At 39.4% G+C, this 13,990-nt stretch overlaps 1 protein-coding gene across 6 annotated transcripts in view; it reads left to right on the top strand.

Moving 5' to 3' along the window:
- SHROOM2 (shroom family member 2) overlaps nt 1-11,569 on the top strand; it is a 123,283-nt gene extending 111,714 nt beyond the window's left edge. For all 6 annotated transcript variants that reach the window (XM_071563940.1, XM_071564197.1, XM_071563854.1 and 3 more), the window contains 2 exons: nt 3,842-4,114; nt 8,745-11,569. In XM_071563940.1, the coding sequence (XP_071420041.1) occupies nt 3,842-4,114; nt 8,745-9,011 (540 nt within the window). In that variant the 3' untranslated portion in view covers nt 9,012-11,569. The remainder of the gene's footprint in view (nt 1-3,841; nt 4,115-8,744) is intronic.
- The last annotated feature ends 2,421 nt before the right edge of the window (nt 11,570-13,990 follow it).

Here is a 13,990-nt window from a genome sequence, read left to right as displayed (position 1 = left end):
TACGATAAGATCATTACACTCATCTCAATAGTGATTGGGCACAATATATTTTAATCATACATCACAATACAGATAAGCTGGAGGAAATGGTCTGTTTGATCAAGTAAAGTGATGTAGTTTAACTCTGTTTACCTAGACCAGTAATGCAACACTGTGCAGACCTTTTCTGTTGGTCAGCTCTCTGCTTAATAATCAGCTGCCAGAGTGGTAATCCAATCCCAAAGACATGTCTGTTAATTATTAAGAATATATATAATTGCTAAGAATGAGAGATTTTGTAGACAATTCCCACCTCTGGTTTAGTGCAGAAGTGGCTGCCACTGCATTTGAGGGGGCTGTTGTGCTTTCTGTTACCTCTGTTTTATTTTAATCTCCCCCTGCCGCTTCTGCATTGCATGGTTCAATATGCAGTGCACTGCCTGGGGCGTGGTATGTCTGCAGCAGGAGACCTTCCCTTACCCTCTTGCCAGACAGCCACTGAATCCAACAGCTGTGCTATTTAGACAAATTAAGAATTTCACTTCATTTTAAGTATAATTTGGTTTTAACTGGTGCCACACATGACTGTCACATTCATCGCTTTTGCTGGAATTAGTTTCATTCTCATTAATTATGGAGTAGGAGAGAAGGAAAATGAAACATTTCTTGTTTGCCCAACTAACTAAATACTAAAACTTTTATAAGCAAAAGTGCCAGTTATTTATGTTCGTTTCTTAACAGGAAAATCATGTTCTCCCTTTTCCTATTCCTCCATCCATTCCCTCAGCTTCAGTTATAAACCACTAATCATATGAGATAGGAAATTTTTCATGAAGAGCTTTTAGCAGTACTCTCCCATCTTCACTAAGTATGCATGTTGTCATAGGCACACACACACACTGCTGCTTGCTTCTCTCCCTGCTCTTCCACATGTGGTAGGATGGAGCACTCAGTTCAATGGGCTTTCATTATGGATCTTGTCAGAAAACATATAAAACTTATGGTAAGTGGGTCAAGCAATCTTTATAAAACAGACAGAATATATGGCTTGGCCCATCTTTGTGTATTTGGCAACAGTTTAAGAAGGGATTAGTAAGGACCTGAACACTTTAATAGCACACTTTACCACTTAAGTTATTTTATAGGGGACATTCACCCAGAAGCTGTTATTTGTTTCATGGAAACTGGGCAGTTCTGTTATGAGATATCTTAATTGCAGTCTACTGTGGAATGATTGTGTTATTCTCTGCTCTGCAAACCAGAAATGTGTGGTGCTTTTTTTTTATTACTTTCAAAATAAGTATAGGAATTTCATATATAGTTGTTAATTTTTTTATTTTTGGCTCTTTCCCTGTATTCACAGCTAGCAGGAATGGAATGTATGTGTCTCCTGTACTGAGTTCAGTGTAGTATTGCAAGAATTTTAAAATACCGATCGGATGTTGAAAATGCTGTAAGAGGAAATCCATGTGTGACTGAGTAGGAAGTTTCCCCTTTGCCTTTAGGAAAGTTTCAGCAGCTCCTGAAGAGTATAAAAACAATTGAAGAGTACCACATTTTTCTGGGTTTAGGCCTGAATTCATTAGGAATAGTGTGGTGTGCTGAGAGCAGAGTATAATTTACATGAAGTATGCCAAGCAGTGAACCGCCTGAGCAGCGCTCTGCTGAGCTACTTTTTGTGTTGCTAGTCAGATCAGCAAGAACTACTGGGGGAAAATTAGGTTTTCTTTTATTGTGTTCTGGTACAGAAGTCACAGCTATAAATTATTCATCTGCCAGTTTCAAGATGTAGATTGCTGCTCTTCTGACTCAATAGATATGAAACACAATACGGGTTTTCTGCTGGTTAGCAAGAGTCTTAGGGCGCACACAGTTGCTGCATGCAGAGGCTGCTTCATTTGGGTGGGAAGCAATCAGTGATCGTAATCCAATTCTTAACAGATATGACAGTCTTGGAGAGTATTTTTGGCCTTTTTACCTGCAAAACTGGTCCTTTAGAAGCTTCAGCTGCCTGGGGATATCTAAAAAGGATGTTACTGGGAAAATGGCTTCTTTCCTTTTTTTTAAAGAAATAAACTGAGAGCTCTGATCTGGACTGTCAGACTAGATCAGTAAATATTGAGCACACATGCAGCTTTTTTTCATTAGAGAAAGTTGCAGCACAGCTGCAGAAGTGGAAAGACTCGAGATAATAACACAGGGCACAACAGTATCCTGTTGTGTTTCAAATGGTGAAATGGCAGCATAGTGCATGTCATCTGAGGGAAATGAGAGCATAGCACTGTGACCTACATAATCGAAATCAAACTGCATTTGCATTGAAAGAAGGGGGAAAAAATCAAATCCTGCAGATTAATCAGTCAGTAAAGCAGGCATCCGTGGAACTGCTTACTACCTTAATCTTTTGGGCACCCAAGCTAACAGATAACTCAAATCCTGATTAACCTGGACTGAGTACATTAAATCAAAAAGGAGAAAACCAGTATGGATAATTCAAGGGTTGAATTTCTACTTTCAAAAAGGCTGCTGAATTTTCAGGGTGTAGTTGCTTTCTGTTAAAAAGACAGACTATTTTGTTTGGGATTTTTCATTCCCAAAAGAAATTGCAATGACTGTTCAGTGGCCTCTCAGAGTGGCAGCTGCTATCAGTATGTTTCTCAGTAATCATGAAGGCTTGTAATCAGATTTGCATTTAGAAAGCAGAGTTCCTAAAGAATGTCATGAGTAGTTTAACAACAAAAAAAGGCAAGGTACTGTGAAGTAATGACCATTTTAAAAGATGTAATTTTCATTCAGATACTGCACTGATGTGTATGTTTAGAGAATGCTTTGGGTATTTTTGTTACCTGAAATTAGCTGAATACCAAATAGGCATCTACATTTAAATGAATGATGTGTTTTTAGGTTGTTATTCATCTCATGTTAGGGTAGACAACTAACTGAACTGACTTCCACCCCTTGTGCACAAGCAAAAGCTAATGGGTATCTAAGAAATAGGTCCTCTAGCCCAAATGCAGCAAAGTAGCTGGGCAGCATGGATTGACCACAGGTCTCTGAGGGAGGAGGTCTGGGTTTTTGGTTTGGTTCTGCTAATGATGCACCTGACAAGCTTTTTGTAAGGCAATGTATTTACAGTGGGGGGCTGTGGTACAGAACCCCCCCAGACTGCAAGTGAGGTGGTAGATTCACCTGGCATGGGTCAGTGACAGCCAGATTCCCTTGTCTGGTCCTTTGGCAGAGCCCCTTTGCACAGGTCTGCTTTGTTCAACATTCTGCCTTCTGTTCCATGTTCTGTGCCGTAGGGATTATGATTTCCCTACAGAAGTGTTGTAAGGCACTGTTAACGCTAAGATTTTCTGAGATGGAAGGACTGCTATTGGAGGAACACTAATACTATGCAGAAAGGAAAAAAGCCACACAGTGCCATAGTTTTAACTGCATCATATGGAAAATGCAGAATTGTTTTGCCGATACTGTGTATCTTCCTAAGTGCAGCTCTTCAGCAAGGTGTTATGGACATAGCATATCCTTTTCTCTATAAATACTGTTCCATAGCAGGCTTTGAACTGTTCAAAGAAGCAGGAATGCTTGTTGATGGGGTGGAATTCCTTCATCTTTTGCCACAAAGATAATTTCCTTTAATACAGGTCTCAAGCTGAACATTGTAAAGCTGTGTTCTGAACCTTTGAATCCAGAATTATAAACCTTAGAGATACACTTAGATATATATTTATTTGTAATGCACTCGTTGTCAAAGCCTCATGGGAATTTAAGATGTACTCAGTTGTTAGCTGACATGACTTTCAGAAGTAGGGAGAAATGTAGTAGTGCTAACAAATTCTTATCCTCTTTCTTTCCACAGCAAGAACTTATTGACAGCATCAGTAGGAAGCTGCAGGTGCTGAGAGAAGCACGGGAGACACTTCTGGAAGACATCCAAGCAAACAATATACTGGGGGAAGAGGTAGAGGCCATTGTGAAAGAAGTCTGCAAACCAAATGAGTTTGACAAATTCAAGATGTTTATTGGTGACCTTGACAAAGTGGTCAACCTCCTGCTGTCGCTGTCCGGTCGTCTGGCCCGGGTTGAAAATGCCCTCAATAACCTGGATGATAATACCTCTCCAGAGGAACGGGTAAGAAAGGCCAACAGTAGTATCACTGCATTTAGTGCAGCTGGTGTGGGGGTTTTTGTTTGGATTTGTTTATCTGAATTGCAGAGCTCAAGAGGAAGGATAGTGAGTGGATAAATCTCATAAGGCTATTTTAAAATTTTTTTTTAGATTTCTTAAAATTTTTCTTTTTGCCTAGGTTTTCTTGGAATACTAAAATTAAAAGTGACTTGCTAAGAAAAAGTGGGTTTGGGGTGCAATGTACTGAAAAACGTACTTGCTGGCAAAAGTTTAAAGAACGAGGCAGTCTACTGATAAGAGCATAAAAAGGAGGCAAACAAAAATATTCTAACAATTCAAGATGGGAATAGGAGTGTTCGTGCTGTAATGCAGAAAGCTCACAGACTTCTTAATACTCAAAAAGGATCTTGATACAAATCTGCATGGTTGTTATAAAGAAAATGTTTCTCACCTAATACAGCTTTCTCCACAATGCCTAGCAAGGAACAAGGTCAAGAAAAAACAGAAGGGCAAGTCTTTAAAAAAATAAAGGAGACGGGGCGGGCAAGAGAGGAGGCATTGCAAAAAGAATTTTTCCCTAGAAAACATGTTTTACCCAAGCAGAATATCCTGATAATGATGTGGAGGAATCCCAGCAGATGTAAAAATTTCAGAAGCAGGAACATCCAAGGTGCTCTTACCAGTTAGATCCCACCTCTGCTTGCAGCAATTTATTTAGCTTCAAATCCCATCAGACCTTAGCTGGGAAGGAGGAAACTTGCAATGCAGATACGCACCGAAGGAGAGATACAGATATGTGTGAAATTTAGGCTAAAATAAACAGAGGGTGGAAGGTGTTTGTGTGTCAAGTGATTTTAACTTCTATGCTTAAATGAATGTGAAATAGGATTTTTGGCTTCTAGCTGTGGACTGAAATGCCAACAGTCCACCTAAGTGTTGTAACAGATTTTTTTCCACAAGGTGTGGCTTCATGTTGTGTTTCTTCAGCATGCTCCATTTTTTCACCCCTAAGAACCAGTAAGGGGTGGGACTAATCTGAAGCTGTGCTTTTGCTGTTTGGCCCTAACATATTTGTTCAGATCCCTCTCTGACTGAGGCAAAGGGAAGGTATTTGACAACTTATTAGAGGGCAGATCAAAGCTTCTGGCACTTACAGAAATTTAATTTCTTGTTAGACTTTTTTTTAGATGTGTAATGGGGAAAGAGCTACCAGATGATATGTGCATATAGGAAACACAGTTTGAGAGCTGTGATAAAATTAGCTTAATGACTGGATGTGGAAAAAAAGACAGTGTAGTAAGGACAGTCAGAAATTGTGTGCTTTGCTGCCAAATTTATACTGATAGAAATTCAAATTCCTAACATATTTTATTTCCCATTCATCTTTTTATGCACTGACACCTAAGTCTTGCAATAGTAACATCAGAATCCATCAGGAGGTGAATAAAAACTAGCCCTGGAGAGAAAGACTTGGAGGTGTTCATGGGCAAAAAGCTTGATGTGACTCTGCAATGTATGCTTGCAGCTCAGAGAGCCAAATGTGCCCTGGGCTGCATCACCAGCAGTGTGGCCAGCAGGGCAAGGGAGGGTGGGGCTTTGAGCAACTTGGTCTGGTGAAAGGTGTTGCTGCCATGGCATGACCTTTAGGGTCCCTTTCAACCCAAACTATTCTATGGTTCTGTGCAATATATCTGGAATTGTTGGTCAGAGATGTTTCTCAGATGGATCAGGTCCTGGGGTACTTTGGTTATAAATCCCCTGTGTGTAGGGTTACGTGTGCATGTCTTTGAATTTAGACTGGCGCATGTGGCTTTTTTAGTTGTCCTTCAGTATCTTGTAGGTCAAATGATAATATTTGGTGAACCACTAATGTACCATATAAACAGAACAGGGGATTTTACTTCCATCCCTGGGGATCATATCACTGATTTTTTTTTTAAAGTGATGTTGTCTGATAAACATTGCTCTGCTAGCTTTCCATATTCTAGGAACCAGCAGCAGCTTAGCAGACTTTCTAAACAGAAACAGTCAAATAATCACTCCTGAATTAATATTCTGACCATTAGATGCTCTGTCATAGGTCTTTTTTTTGTCACAGGGAACAGTATCAATTCTAGATTCTAAAAGGAGCTTCATCTGAAAGTTACCAGCCCCCTTTCTTTCACACAGTGAAGCCAGTGTCTTCTCAATACTTGCCCTGTCTGTTGAGAATGCTGGAGCACTGAACCAGCAGCCCACAGATGTGATTAGGTGCTTAGACCCCCAAGATCTGCAAGACCAGGGTCAAGTGCCAAGGATAGTAGTTTAGGAACTGAATTCTGGGTAGTCACATACATGGAGGGACTTCATCTTTGTATAGCTGTGGTTCAAAACAGCAAACAGTTCTTGAGAAAGATTCTTAATAGAAAGAGTGAAAGGTTGTTCCGTCAGAGCTTCTGATGACCTGTGTTGGCTGGGGCTTCAAAGCAGTGCTAACTGCAAAAAACTCTTTTGCATTCTGCTTGGCTTTAGTGAGTTGAAGGTTAGGGTTAGGGAAACAATCTGACATCATTTACTCCATTAGCCTGGGTGAGCTGTTTACCTGTTGCTCAGAGAACGTCCTCAAGAATGGTGATTTGAGCCTGTTACAGTGTGTTTCCCTTTACCCCTCAAAATAGGTTTTCTGGTGTCAATCATTTTTGGCAGAGGTAAAAACAAATTCAAGAGGTATCTCATCTGCTTTCTTCCTTTGTGCATCCCGCTTTTTCTTAGGTTTCCATTAAACCTCCACAGGGGCAGAGGTACTAAGGTGTCATGACAAGTTCATAACATAAATAGTGTTTGCTTTTCTTAAACTTACCAGGTTATTTGTGTTCATCCTAAAGTCACACTATAGGCTGGTAGAAGAAACCATGCAACTTAAATGTCAGGAATTGCTATGAAGGGCTAAACATTTGATTGTTCTGTTCTTTGACAGTGATAACAAGTGGCTTGAAAAACAGTGCTGTTTCATCACAGGGTTATGCAGGTAGCTCTACAGTTGAGGTACCAGCTGGTTGATATATAGCCTCTTGTGTTCATGACATTCTATGTAGCTCAGCATACACACAAGCAAGGCTGCCCTGGAGAGCAGTGTAGCCACACTCTCAAGCTTGGGCCTCTCTGCTTGTTGCCCTGGTGAATTTAGGAAAGCTGTACTTCCATCTCTTTGCAGCAGATAGTTCTGCTTGCAACTTGCAGGGGGATTTTTTTTCCCCTGGCACAAGCTCAAAGGAAGATTAAACTGTGTTTTTTCTTATAGTATGTGATTTCTGTGATTTGTCTTTCTTAGCTGTCTTGACTCCTGAGTTAATCTAGGCTATGTAATTTAAGTACATTGAGAGCACAAATCTGAAAACATTTCACTCTTGAGCTTTGGGCTGTCTGTAGAAAAAGAGGCAGCACAGGATACATGTGCAGCCCTGGCAATAGGTTTATTAAAGCTCACCGATCTGTATCCCACTTTTTCTCATACTTCCATCTTAAAAGACTGGTTTGAAGTCAACAAAAACACTTCTCTTTAAATCCTTCAGGCTTATTAAATAGCATGTGTGATTTAACAGAAAGTGCAAATGAAAAAATGGATGCATTTGTTTGGAAACACTGAGGTTTATTTGAAGACAGCTTCTCAAAGAAAATTCATTTCTGAAGCAAAGCTAGAAGTTATGGATTGGTACACCTTAGGGGCACTTTTTAATTAAGTTCAGAAATCTGTACAGGAATTTTTTATGTTGGAGTAGTCTGGCCATACTCTGGCACTTGAAAAAGGCAATCACTTCTAGGCAGTCATCTGAAATAGGTCAGATTAATGATGCTTCTGTTTCTTTCCATATCCTGCTAAAGGAGTATAGCCGAGTGATTAAGGTGGGACTGTTGACTGTGTAAACAGGGGGAGAGGAACCTCACCCTCCTTGCTCACACATCTTTGTGAATGGGATGTTGTTGCTGTCCTCTGCAGTCTTTTCTGTGTTTGTTTCTTCATTCAGCCTCCCTTTTTCCAATTTTATCTCTTGTGAAGCCACAAATCAGAAAGTTTACAACCTTTTTGGTTTGCTTTGCTTTTTGCTTCCATTCTGTTCTCTTGCCTCAGCTTCCTCTCTTGCTTATGTCTGAAGAACACGCAACTCCACAAAGTCTCATAGGAAAGGCGTGTGGCTGCAACAGAATTGCTAAATACAGTGTCAGGAGCTGTGTAAGAACAAATTACTGCATTAATTGGTCTGTTTCTGGGTTCTGTAACCACAGCTGTCAGCGCTGTATATTGAAGATGTAAGACATTGCTGAGTGAAGTCCAATTTGAAGGATTTTAATTTTAAAGGCAACTATTTTATACAGCTGTTTTGAACTATTAAATAGCAAAGCAGTCTTTGAAGTAATTGCTGTTGAGGCAAATAGAAGTTAATAGTGCATGTTTCATTGATTTACTACATTTTTTTCCATTTGTTAATGCATTTTATTAGAATAAACTTCAGGGAGCATTCCTCTTCTACTTTTCTAGATATTCAGGGAAGTCTTTGACTTTGCAGATAAAATAGACCTGAGACTTAAACACTGAAGCTGTTGTCCCAGCTTGATGAACCCAGTGAATTTTTAACTGTTTTTCTTTTCTCCTAAGCGGACATTGGTAGATAAACAAAAGCTGCTGACCCAGCAACATGAAGATGCAAAGGAACTGAAGGAAAACCTGGATCGTCGAGAACGTGTTGTCTTAGACATTTTAGCAAACTACTTGAGTGAGGAGAACTTAGCAGATTATGAGCACTTTGTGAAAATGAAGTCAGCCCTCATCATTGAGCAGCGAGAGCTTGAGGACAAGATCAAGCTGGGGGAAGAACAGCTGAAGTGTCTGACCGACAGCCTCCAACCCGAACGGCTCAAATAAGGGGGCTGGTTTGACCAACGATGTGAAAAACGGGAAAGAATGAAGGGATGGGGGAGTTTCTAAGTATACAAATGAGTATCTTGGCCTGCCTGAGCATCTGGTAGAGAAACAAGTGCACAAGAGAAAAATAGCTCTCACAACAGCAATAATGCTCTTTCATTTTTTTTGGAATGATGTATTTAATTTTTTAGAACACATTTTTATTGCTGGACTCCACAGCTGTTTCTCATTGCTTGACTTGCAGAAAGCTCCACAGAAAAGAACAGACTCTCAGCCTTACTGCTCAGTGTGCTCAAAGTCTGTGGCAGTTGTGCATGAAAACAGTGGTTTTTAGAATAGGTTGTATACTTTCTTTATGTTCAGATGCTGCACAGACTGCTGGGAAACCCAACAGCAATTCATGAATGCACACAAATTTAGAAGCTCTAAATGTAGTGGGGTTTTATTTTTTTTAAGACACACTAAATAGGGGAAGCGTGTATCTTATAGCTAATATATTCAGATTGCTGAAATGTAGTGTCACTCTGATCCTGTGGCATCAGACACTTTTTTGTAATATTGTATATAGGATGGCACCTTCCCCTTTATAAATAACTTTTAAATCAGTTTCAGTTAAACACTTCTTAAACCAGCTTGCAAATTACCTAATGGCTACCTTGCTGAAGATTTTTTAAAAATTATTTTGCAAAACTTATTTGTACACCCTCTTAATGCAGTGCAAGTGATTTTCTTTACCAGGTTGTACTTGATTTAACAAACAGGCTGGAAGTATTGTGCTGATTTTGTCCAAAACATTTTTCATCTAAATTACTTAGAAGGTTCATTTGCTTTTTCTTGTGCTTTTTATGCATGTTTTTATTATTCTCCTCCCAAACCCACTGCACTTCATGAAAACAAATGTGCATTAAGGACACTGCTTCTATTTGTCTTCTGATTGCTCAACATTGTGATGGTTTTATATAGACAGTTAAGTTATATTGAAGTTGACCTACATAATGCTGTTCATTCCTCTTTTTCAGACTATGGAATGCAATATAAACACTTCTGCCATGTAAATACTGTGTATTACTTGGAGCAACTCTGCTTTGTAACTGTGAACATAAATGGGGCTGTTTGCTTTTTCCGCTGCACAATGATAAAGGAGAGGATGCGAGTTCACAGTATCAGGTTACTGCTTGTGTTCTCATAATGCTGCCTTTGATCATTTCCAGTAGCTCTAAAAAGAGGTGCTAACTCATGTTTTAGCGCAGTAATAGGTTACACTGACTTGCTTAGATACCTATGGAGAAATTCTGTAGCGTTTAAATGTCAAGTTCTATGTTAGGATACAGTTTTGCAGACAAAGGAAGTTTTTGATGACTTTGTGTATATGCCATTTACATTGTAGTAAGGACAACATTTCTCTCTCCTCAGACAAATAGGTTCCCCAACAAGAAGCCATTTTCAGGGCTGATGTGAATGCCAGTCTGTAGCTAAGCAGGCTGAAAACACAAGTAGTCAGCTGTTGAAAAGAGAAGGAAGAATTCTTCCCTTTACTCCTGCAGTATGGCAGCATTCACAAGAGGTTTTCTGTCCTTCTTACCTGAGTCCGCTCTTTCGTGAGGAGAGAACTGGAGAGGTGCTGATCAGTTAATTCCTTGCAAGTTGGGGAACTGGGGAGCAAAAATCCTCTGGAACCAGTTCCTTTATAGACAGGTGCAAACATTAAAAGGACTGTTGCTCCCTCGCCATGCCCCCACCTTATAGTGCACTACTTTGTATACCTGGACCAAATCTTTAATTGAATGATGTTGATGTGTATCAGTTGGGGTCAAATGGAGCTACCATTTTACAGGACCTACAGCTGACCTTAAATTCTCCCTCCTAGTTCAGAAATGTAGTCTTCTGGCATCTCACAGTTGTATGCTGCTATGTTCCTAGGACAAGTAATCCCTTTGTCCTTAAACTTATCCCTTAACTATAACAGACCCAAAACTAAACATAAATTATGCTTGTCTTTTAGCTTGGAGAAAAGTGTGCATTGTTTTATCTGTGGCATTTTAAAAATTTTACATATTGTGGTTACTCTGAAATGTGTATGTGAAATGTGAATAATAATATAATTGCAATGTGTTTGTATACAGTACTTTGATTTAGATCTCTGATAAAAGGTAGCAATATTGTGAAAGCTGTATCTATTATCCTTTTCACAGAACAGTTGCGTAGACACCATTATTTCCTTTCCTTTTTTTAAAACTGTTGAAAATCTCTCACCCTGGGAAACCTGAAGGCTGTTGTCTCCCAATGTTATATGTAAATCTGTAAATAGCTATACTGTTGCTTTTTGGAAAAATCTGGTGCTAATGTTTTGCCTTTGGCATCCTGGGGATGGCTGTTCCTTCATCCTTTGTTGTTTTCAATTATAGATCTCTTTGTATAGTGAAAGATTTCCACAATGCTTCTTCAACTGTTTGGATCCTGCAGCCCAGAGTGAAAATGTACAGTTTTCCTGCCTGACACTTAACACTGACAAATGGTATTGCTTGACTTTGAGAAAATAAACTGTATATTTCAATGTAGAGTTAATCTTTGTGTGCAGTTTTAATGTCAAAAGCTACTGTTTTGCTTTGCAGTGTTGACCATCTTGTGGTGCCTGTCAACAGTGCTTTGAGCTTTTAAAGACCAGGTCAGTTGTCTCATGGTCTGAAATAGCTTGCTGTCTTTTCACAGCTTATTTAACATGTTGAGTAGTAGATTGTTCTCAAGTTCCCATTGTAAGTAAGTACCAGAAATGTGTTCATGCCTATTCAGTATTTTAAGTGTGTGAATATGAGATAGCAGAAAGGAAAATGTGTTATGAAGTACATAAAATAAATCACTCTCTCACCACTAACAGAGTCTATACCAGGGAAGCAGTTTAGAGTTTTCTACTTGGGCAATTACACTGTTTCAGCTTCATCCTGTGCTTAGAATGGATACTTCATGTGGAAATACATCAGTGATGCTCAAGATTTTTTGCAAGAGTAGGCCACTGTGAACTGTCCAACTCTAGCAGACTTCCACAGAAACTTTAATTTCACTTTAATGGAGGTTCTCAAATTAACTGCAGAACCTTTTGCCTTATTGAGAAACATTGTTAAGTGTGCCCAGATTTGTAGTCGATGGGACCATAGATTGCAGGATCATAGCTTGATAAATTATCCTGGAAATTAATTGTCTGTAATTGTCTATGAAGGTCTTTATCATAGAAATTTATCTGAGAAAAGGAAGCTACGGAAGGAAAAATATTTGAGTATTTGTAGGATTTTTCTAAACTTCCTATTCGCCCCTTTCTTTTCCCTCTCTCTTTGTACATGGACCCATCTGTTTGTGCCTGTTTTCCTGAGCAGGTGTAATCCAGGATTGCAGCTCCAGGTCTAGTTTCTGTGTACTATTGAATTCTAAAAAATTACTTGTCTTTAAACTGAAATTAGGCTCTTTATTTTCTGTTGTCAGATATTTTGAGACCCTCAGATTTCAAAAGAGTCACCATTTTATGGTGTTCTTTCCTAATCAAGCTCTAGTGATTAATTTTGGTGTAGTTAATTGTCTCAGTTTTTACAGCTGAAGTAGCTGTTGACAATCCAGTAGCTCTAGCAAGGCCCTGTGATATGCAGTAGAATAGCAGCTCCTATTTTAGTGTCTGGTCATTTATTGCAGAAGTTCAGAGGTTTGTTCTAATTACAGGCTTCTCAGTTGTGGAGATTTGTTTAGAGTATAAATTATTTTTTCTACATACTTGGGTGGAATATGCCCACGGAGTAGATGTTATAAAAAATAATAATACATCTTCAAAGTATTGGATTATATATTGTCAGTTGTCAGCAGTGGTAAATTGGTCATCACATTTGCTTATCAGTTTCAGTCTTTAACTTAACTAATTGCAATGATCCACAAACTGTAAGATGAGTTACCCCATGTGGATTCTCACTCAGACTGCAATAACACACCTACAAGCAGAGCAGGTGTCTTTGCAAGGTGGACTATGTTAAAGACCTTTTTCATGGCTGTAACCATGTGGGCCAATGGGCAGTTGAGTATCTTAGGCCAAGTTTTATTTTAGTCACAGCATTGACCCTTTTGTGAGAACAAGGGTAGTAAAATGCTTTTTTTTTTCCTCCTATGTTAAAAATCCTCACAATGGCTTTATTTTTAGATGCTTTGATAGGTGCTGTCTTTTAGGGTGCTGCCTTAGAGGCAGTCTCCTAAATTTGCCAGGGCAAGATAGCCTTGTGACCAGGCTGTGCCTTCTGCTACTACCAAACACGTAAGTGTTTGTGGAGTCCATTGATACAATTCTTCTTTCCTCGTAACTCTCCTTGATGCAACAAACTGCCAACTGGTGAAGTAAACAAGAAACTTAAGACACTCACTGCCATCACCTGTTGCCTGCTGCTGCTTCTGGCTACCTTTTGTGGTGCTGGCTGATGCCATGAGTGGCATACCAGGAATATCTGGGCTCCTAATGCAGTGGTTTCTGGCACCTCTTCTGGGGTGAAGCAGAATGAGAAATTCTGTCTATCTCCTGCTCCCTAGGTGTCATTTGTTAACCCAAAATACAATAGACCACTAGAGAACATCCAGAATCCCACTGCATGTCCTCTTCTATTGGAATACTTTAATTTGCTGTTAGTGATTGCCTGTCATAATGCAGAAGGTATTTTAATTAAAGCAAATGGATTTGTGACTGTGAAGCTGAAGATGTACAAGGTGGTGAAAGATACAGAAAGAATGATCACACTTACTATCTGCCACGTCTCAGGTGAGAACAGTCAAGAATTTTAGATCTGTATTCATACATTTTAATGGGATTAGTGAAAGAACGGCGTTTCTTAAGCACATACCAAGCTGCAACTGTGTTAACTAAACTTGTATGCGTTCCAAGCAACTTCTGTAAGAGGCGCCAGTATTGGCTCTGGGAAAGCTGTTGTCTCGGGCATTACCAAGAGTTGTTAGTTTGC

The sequence above is a fragment of the Pithys albifrons genome, chromosome 1 (genome assembly GCF_047495875.1).
Source record: "Pithys albifrons albifrons isolate INPA30051 chromosome 1, PitAlb_v1, whole genome shotgun sequence".
Taxonomy (NCBI): Eukaryota; Metazoa; Chordata; class Aves; order Passeriformes; family Thamnophilidae; genus Pithys; species Pithys albifrons.
This window is presented reverse-complemented; position numbering and strand designations above follow the sequence as displayed.